The sequence below is a fragment of the Ailuropoda melanoleuca genome, chromosome 9 (assembly GCF_002007445.2).
Source record: "Ailuropoda melanoleuca isolate Jingjing chromosome 9, ASM200744v2, whole genome shotgun sequence".
NCBI lineage: Eukaryota > Metazoa > Chordata > Mammalia > Carnivora > Ursidae > Ailuropoda > Ailuropoda melanoleuca.
Genome location: NC_048226.1, coordinates 3,114,989 through 3,123,680, shown reverse-complemented (window position 1 = coordinate 3,123,680; position 8,692 = coordinate 3,114,989). Strand labels below are relative to the sequence as shown.

General features: G+C 43.3%; 1 protein-coding gene across 1 annotated transcript in view; it reads left to right on the top strand.

Annotated features, from left to right (window-relative positions):
• The window catches only part of ADAMTSL3 (ADAMTS like 3), a 236,922-nt gene that overhangs the window by 127,187 nt on the left and 101,043 nt on the right, over nucleotides 1-8,692 (top strand). The window contains exon 10 of the mRNA XM_034668882.1: nucleotides 2,866-3,023. Coding sequence (XP_034524773.1) covers nucleotides 2,866-3,023 — 158 coding nt within the window. The remainder of the gene's footprint in view (nucleotides 1-2,865; nucleotides 3,024-8,692) is intronic.

Genomic DNA, 8,692 nt, shown 5'->3' with positions numbered 1-8,692 from the left:
GATACTTCTGGGCCTCAGCCTGCAAGGAGACCTTTTCGGGATGGTTAGCAGGAGGCTGCCTCTTCTGAAGGAAGCCTGGACTGTACTTCTCCGTGCACACCCTTCCGCTGGAAGCTCCAAGATGCCTTCATCATCTTCGTAGTCATCATTGCTTTTATTAACAACTAGGATGGATCCAAATGCTTAAAGGCACCATCATAGACTCAAGTTCTGAAAACTGGGGGATTCAAGAGGGCTTGAGGAGGAGGAAGAAGTTAGCAGTGGACAGCAGGGAGGAAGGCCCGTACCCTCGGCTGTCCATAGCGGTGGGTGTGCTTATGGGCTTCCTGGGGTCTCCACCCAGCACGAACCCTCTTGCTGCAGAAACTGTAGAGGGGTCTGGGAAGGCTCTGAGAGCTCAAGGACCATGTGTGCTGGTCTCACGAGCCATGAATTATACATTATCCCCATAGGGCTGCAGTCGAATACAGTGGAATGCTAGAAATTAATAAAACAAACCTGTATTTATAAGTCAGTGCATCATCTGAATTGTTGCTTTTCACCAACCCTTATTCTGTCACTTATTTTAAGGGGCGTAGGCACTAAGGAGAGGCAAATTTACCGTCCGCAAAAAATGACAACTTTTGAAAAACTCCACTGGCCTCGGCCTCACCCAGAGATTCATCACATTGGCTTTGTCAATCCAGTTGTCAGAACCATTTGTATCAGTGAACTCCACCTTCATCAAATCACTTCCCTGTCTTTATTCGCCCACTTCTGACCCCGTTACACAACAGAGGTCAGAGTCCCTGCCTTCTATTTCCTATATATGCAACCAGTGTTTGTGACCTACAGAGCTGGAAACCTTTTTGAAATCATTGCATTGACAGACATTTTACCACAAGCATATGGATGATTGGATATTGGACTTGGATAATTCACATGCTCTTGAAAACTGGTTTTGCTCCTTGAGTTCTCTTGTCTTTGCCACTAAAGGTCTTGGATGCTGTCCAAAGTAATGGACTAGATTTGACACCAAAACACAAAACACCAGGACTAGACTAACAGAAATGCCGGCCTTTGATTTTAGAGGGTGGCTATCCTGCTGGTCTTCCCTTCCTCCCAGATGCTGACACCCCACAGTAGTTCTGCAGTCTGATGGCACTCGGGATGGTGTGGTCCAGAAGGCTAATGCCGAGCACAGAACACTATTTGAATTTAGTTAGCTCATTTCAGGCTGAACCTCAGTCTAGAAGTTCAGTGTTTTGCTGGGCTTCCATGGGGGTGGATTTTGTCCAGCATCACTCTGTGTCGTGATATGGTCGGAATGCTCACTGCGTGTCCTTTCCTTTAGAGGACTAATGCACCCAGGGGAGGGCCTTCTTACCATCTCCAGCTCCCCACCTCATTTTTACTGACAGCTCACTTTATAACACTCAGTTTTATATCTTCATTGGAACTAGGAAATGAATTTAATCTCACACTTTCCAAAAATCTGTGGTCATGGAGATCAGGGCCAACGTGGTTGGGGTTTTGTGTGCCTAAGAGTAGCCAGCAGTATTCTTCGACCGCTAATGACTCCTGCAGATCAAGGAGCTCATGTCCAGCCTTTGAATTTTCCCAGAAAAGTTCCCAGCCTGCCTGTCAGGCATAATCAGGGATGTCTCCTAATGCCTGTTACACAGTCTGTCCAGGATGCTTGGATTCCTGCAGATGCTCCAGGGGCAGAGAGAAATCAAAGGGAAACAGCCAAGCATAGAGGCACGCAGATGGCAGCCCCCCTTGCCTGACGGTTTTGTTATGTCTTATCAGCTTTCCTGGGGTTCGGGTTCTGTTGTGTCCTTTGTTCAGGGTGGTCAAAGAACCACTAATTATCTGTAAATCAAGCGTAGGTTTCAGAGTAGAAGAGGACCTGCGGGATTGTCTGCTCTGATGCCGCATTTTAGAAATGAGGCAGTGAAAACCCAAGGCATAGAGAGCGAGCTGGGGTCAGAAACGCAGGTGCTCCAACCCTTAGCTTTGCTTTTTTTTTTTTTTTTCAAAAATTGCCTCTTTCTACCTCAGATCAGGTCCAGTAAGGATGGTGATATTTACAAAATGAAAGGGGGGAAAAAAAGGAAGGAAAGAAAAATCATTTAAATAAAGTAGAAATGCTATTTGGGTTAAACTGTGGAGATTTTTCCATAGGAGATCTAAAAGCCCTTCTGTTCGTATAAAAGCAAATGTGAATAAAGCGGTAACGTGCAGGACAGAGGTCTTGTGGTGATGTAACAGTTCTGTATCTTGAACGCGGTGATGTGTGAGAGGTGCCGTTGAATGTGGTACGGACACTCACGTTGTACCAATGGTTATTTCCTGGCATTGATATTATACTCTTGTTACATAAGATGTAACCATTCCTTTGGGTAAAACTGGATAGACAATACATACGACCTCTCTACTATTTTGTCACCTTCCTGCGAATCTCTGATTATTTCAGTACAAAAAGTGTATTTAAAAAAAAAATCAACTTCAAAACTCCTGGTGATTTTGCCTAAATAAAAGGCTGGGTTTAAGATCTTCTCAATGGATGATAAAAGGAGTAACATATCTTTACTTTGAATAATAGCGGCCTCATGAAAAAGTATGAAGAAAGAGACATTCTCTCTTTCCTCTTATTGTAGAAATGGCTCCAAAGAGTTGAGTAGACCTCATTGGTCCTGACCAGTGTCGCTGTGGACAACTAAAAAGCTTACATGTGTACTCCACCAATCTGAGTCAATGTACAGCAAGTGGATGTCTTGATACCATGCTGCTATCATATGCTGATATAGGTAGTGAATTATTTTTTGAAATAGAATGCTTTGAAGACAGTCCTCTCATTTAAATTCTTTTTTTAAATTTTAGTTATTGAATCAAAAACACTTCAAGGAAGCAAAAAAGAACACAGCTTTAACAGCCCGGGAGTGTTTGTCCTAGAAAACACCACCGTTGAATTTCAGAGGGGCTCAGAGAGGCAGACCTTTAAGATTCCAGGACCGCTGATGGCTGATTTCATTTTCAAGGTAGGCTGAGCCTCTTTGTCAGCGCCCTGCCTCTGAGCCCGAGCACGTCTTGAATTTCCACGACACCGAGTGTGTCCCACAAAGTCATCAGTAATCATTTCTGCACAGAGCATGGATCACTGATCTTTCCATTGTGCCAATGGGTTCCTAAACGTTGTTCATCTGTCTCCAGTGACCACTCCTCAGCCCCACTAGTTAAGAAACAACCTCACTTTTAGAAGGTGAGATAGTTTTCGCATTTGTAGACTCCGGGCGTGTTCAGTTAAACCCCTAGACGGAGTTTGGTGAAAACGATCCGTGGTTAAACAGTCCCCAACTGAATCCGGTGCCATGCTGCTGTGCATTCCCTCTCTCTCCTGGCAGAGCATGGCAGAGAAGACGGAGGCTTGTCCCTTCCCTTCCTTCTTTGTTTCTCAGTTGTGTCTCCTTACACGCACTCGTCAGCCACTATCCCAAGGGACCCTCCTCAGAACTCTCCTTGCGCGTAACCGCGGGCCTGTGCCCCCCTCTGGGTGAATCCCAGTGTATCTTTCCGCAGGCAGACGATATGAAGCGTACTGGCCGATATTATTTCCAAGGTGACACAGTNGTCAGCCACTGTCCCAAGGGACCCTCCTCAGAACTCTCCTTGCGCGTAACCGCGGGCCTGTGCCCCCCTCTGGGTGAATCCCAGTGTATCTTTCCGCAGGCAGACGATATGAAGCGTACTGGCCGATATTATTTCCAAGGTGACACAGTGTGAAAGTCCTTCTGATAAAATTCAGAATACCTCAGATGTGAGAAAAGGAAAGGGTGTTTCAGTGGGTCGTTTTGTCCCATCCCTTTTCGGGAACTCCTTCTAAATGGAAATGGAGGAAAGCAAGTAGCCCTCCTTGCCAGCAATGGCTTTACCTATGCAAAGACCCAATGCCTTCAGAAAGCAGTGTCTGTGTGCCACATAGTCATTTGTCAGAGAATGTTCTGGTCTCAGACCCCTGTCCCATTCAGCCTGCAGCGTGACCAGCCAAGGGATGGGCTACACAGTGTTGTTGCTTTGAAATTTTGAGTTTTAAATGGTTGACTTTTAAAAATCAAGAATTGTAACATTGAAGTGCTGGGGGTTTTTTTCTCCTTCTCTTTATTTTATTTTATTATTTTTTTTATTATGTTACATTAGTCACCATACAGCACTTCATTAGTTTCTGATGTGGTGTTCCATGATTCATTGTTTGCATACAACACCCAGTGCTCCATGCAATACGTGTCCTCCTTAATACCCATCACCAGCCAAACCATCTTCCAACCCCCCTCACCTCTGAAACCCTCAGTCTGTTTCCCGCAGTCCATAGTGTTTCATGGTTCATCTCCCCCTCCGATTTCCCTCTCCCTTCATTTTTCCCTTCCTTCTCCTAATGTCTTCCATGCTATTCCTTATGTTCCACGTATGAGTGAAACCATATGATAATTGTCTTTCTCTGCTTGACTTATTTCTCTTAACATAATCCCCTCCAGTTCCATCCATGTCAGTGCAAATGGTGGGTATTCATCCTTTCTGATGGCTGAGTAATATTCCATTGTATCTATGGACCACATCTTCTTTATCAATTCATCTGTTGAAGGGCATGTTGGCTCCTTCCACAGTTTGGCTATTGTGGACATTGCTGCTCTGAACATTGGGGTGCAGATGCCCCTTCTTTTCACTACATCTGTATCATTGGGGTAAATACCCAGTAGTGCAATTGCTGGGTCATAGGGTAATTCTATTTTTAACGTCTTGAGGAACCTCCATACTATTTTCCAAAGTGGCTGCACCAGCTTGCATTCCCACCAACAGAGTAAGAGCGTTCCCCTTTCTCTACATCCTTTCCAACATTTGTTCTTTCCTCCCTTGTTAATTTTTGCCATTCCAACTAGTGTAACATGATATCTCAATGTAGTTTTGATTTGAATTTCCCTAATGGCTAATGACATTGAACATTTTTTCATGTGCCACTCGTATGTCTTCTTTGGAGAAGTGTCTGTTCATGTCTTCTGCCCATTTTTTGACTTGATTATTTGTTTTTGGGTGTTGAGTTTGGTAATTTCTTTATAGATCTTGGATACCAGCCCTTTATTTGTGGTGTCATTGCAAATATCTTCTCCCATTCCATGGGCTGCCTCTTTGTTTTGTTGACTGTTTCCTTTGCTGTGCAGAAGCTTTTTATCTTGATGAAGTCCCAAAAGTTCATTTTCGCTTTTGTTTCCCTTGCCTTTGGAGACATGTCTTGAAAGAGGTTGCTGTGGCCAGATATGGATCCTCAACTCTATGGTCAACTAATCATCGATAAAGCAGGAAAAAATATCCAGTGGAAAAAAGACAGTCTCTTCAGTAAATGGTGCTGGGAAAATTGGACAGTTACATGCAGAAGAATGAAACTTGACCATTCTCATACACCATACACAGAGATAAACTAAATGGATGAAAGACCTCATGTGAGACAGGAATCCTGCTTCTCTTTAAAAATGGGAACATCTGACTACTAGCTGACCCGTGGTCATAGCAGTTGTTGGCTGCAGCTGGGTACCAGTGGCTTTCCCATCTGGGCACACTGATGTACCATGGTCCACACCGCTCCCTGTTGTGTTCCTAATGTTAAAGGCACGAGTGTCAGTTCATAGATGTTGAGGTTGTCATTCACAGACATTATCTGCCATTCATGGACATTTAAGTGATTTCCGTGTCAGACCCTTAAAGCATCAGCCCAGTGTTATTCTTGGACAATAGCATTGTGAAAGGCTTTGGGGAAGCCATAATTGTCATCTGTCTTTCCTTCTATTCTTTCTCCCTGGTGCATCGTGATGCCTAAGTTCTTCACTTGTTTTGCTCCTCTTAGGGTTTTCCCATTTGATTTCCGAGTAGTAAAACACTCACACGTACACACACGCACAGATGCATGTGTGCGTACAGGCACCTTATTTTTATTTATTTTTTATCCTCTTCTCATTCCTCCTTAGACTACCTCTGTTCTTCTCAAGTCAACTTAGAGATATCTGTGTAGGAGGTATTAGTAAAGTGATGGAATGGAAAAAGTAGCCACAAAAATTACCATTTCAAGATATTGTTGGGTTGCAGTGTCAACATGGAAAGTATTTTGTTTATTGATACCAAGCATAAACACACACACACACACACACACACACTTAAACTGTATATTTCTGCAGGTGTGTGTGTACATATTTTCTTAAGATTTGAGAGGNTCACATACACACACACACACACTTAAACTGTATATTTCTGCAGGTGTGTGTGTACATATTTTCTTAAGATTTGAGAGGATACACCCCAAAGTGAAAACATGAAAAAACAATGCTTTTTTTAGACAAGATAGATGCTTTGAGGGAGTGATCTTAGCTTTACTTAGAATATTCCAATATTTAAAACAATTCTTAAAGAGAAGAATACAGTCTTATACCACTTGCGTAATTAAAAATTATTTTACACCTTCTTGCCCAGATTACGTGTTCACCTCTCAACAGGATGCATTTCAGTAGCACGAGTTCGAAATAGTACTATCTTCTATTTTCCACTCTGGGTTCTGGTTCCCTCAGATTTCATAAACAATCCTGGGCTGTCACTTCAACCCCAGGGAAGCTTTTGATCTCTCTTGACTGTAAAGGTTTTTAAAAATATATATCCATCAAAGAAGGTGTTACACACAGCTGTCTGACTCATAGAGAACTAGAGCCCGATTCTCATGCCTACGGCCGTTTGCTTCCACAAATGTGGTGTGCACTTGGTGGGAGAGAATTTGGCAAAATCAGACACTGTGATGAAGCAAGAATGACTCTGATGTTGTTTTTTCCCTGACTTAAAAGCTTGTCCAAATAATGTGGGTTTCTAGGAAATATACTTTTCCATCCCTTACATTTTTTTTTTTTTTTTTTTTTTTTTTTTTTTGGGGGCCCTGGGGGAGGACACCNACAGCCTGTGTTATTGCTGAGGTGGGCAGCTCTGCTTCCACTCACGTCTTCACGGCTCATCACGCAATCAAGTCATGTCTGAGCAGGAGGTTAAAAGCGCAGGTCAGGTCGCCGATGATGGTCAGCCACGTGTCTCACTGTATCTCTTTCCCTTCCCATCGACCAAGAGCAGTTGGTCTAAAACTGGAACACCTGGCTTCAACCTGAGGTGGCAGAATGGAGACCAGCTCTGCCCTCTCAGTGCGAACATGGTGCAGGTGTGGGTGTGCTCAGGGATATTGAGGCACACTCTTCCATTCGGTCATAGATTAGACCTTACTTCATGGACTTTAATAAACAGACTGTTGAAAACCACTGTCTTCTGACATCATGAGTGACTTCTGAAGGCATCGGTGCGATGTTAGATTCCTTTGTGGGTTATTGTTCAGACTGTAAAGTCTAGCAGTTCACTGCACCAGTGAGACAAAAACATTTTTTCGACTTTTTCAGAAGCTATATTTTCATGATTGGGCCATTGAGAAAATGGCATTTTTTTCCCTTCCCAGTGGGTTTCTCATTATAGATTCTTGTTTTCCTGAATGATCTGTTTCTCATGGATGACCTTTGTCACAGCACTGCGGAGTCACGGTATTTTGCGTGAGAGCCCCGGAAGTATTATTTCGCTTTTTGAGTGTGTGTATGCTGCCACCAGGTAGCAGTAGAGAGTCTCGATCAAGTACTTTGTGCTGTAGGCCCTGTTGATTGGAGGGTACCATAGGCACTCTCTCCTCAGTGAGAATTTACTGAACATCTGTGTCTGCGAGGAGATGGTCGTGAATATCAATTTTAAGTGTATGCCCACAAGAACAAAATGAAATGGCTTTGGTAAAGACATCTCTTCTAATGGTTCACTGTTTCTAACTCTGCTGGTAGCTTTCCCTGTCTTTTACAACATATCCATCTTAAGGGAGAGAAAAAAGTTCCTCCTCCTCATGGTCTGAAATCCTTTGTGCTCCAAATGTCCCTCATCTTTCCCCGGGTTGGGTATTTTGTGTGTCTGTAGGAAACCATTTTCTTTTCTTTTTTTTTATTTTAATGTTTTTTATTATATTATGTTAGTCACCGTACAGTACATCCCTGGTTTTTGATGTGAAGTTCAATGATTCATTAGTTGCATGTAACACCCAGTGCACCATGCAATACGTGCCCTCCTTACTACCCATCACCAGTCTATCCCATTCCCCTACCCCCCTCCCCTCTGAAGCCCTCAGTTTGTTTCTCAGAGTCCATAGTCTCTCATGCTACATTCCCCCTTCTGATTACCCCCCTTTCTTTATCCCTTTCTTCCCCTACTGATCTTTCTAGTTCTTAATGTTTCATAGATGAGAGAAATCACATAATTGTCTTTCTCTGCTTGACTTATTTCACTTAGCATTATCTCCTCCAGTGCTGTCCATGTTGCAGCAAATGTTGAGAAATCATTCTTTTTGATAGCTGAGTAATATTCCATTGTATATATGGACCACAGCTTCTTAATCCAGTCATCTGTTGAAGGGCATCTCGGCTCCTTCCACGATTTAGCTATTGTGGACAATGCTGCTATGAACATTGGGGTGCATATGGCCCTTCTCTTCACTACGTCTGTATCTTCGGGGTAAATACCCAGCAGTGCAATGGCTGGGTTATAGGGTAGCTCAATTTGTAACTTTTTAAGGGACCTCCACACTTTTTTCCAGAGTGGCTGTACCAAC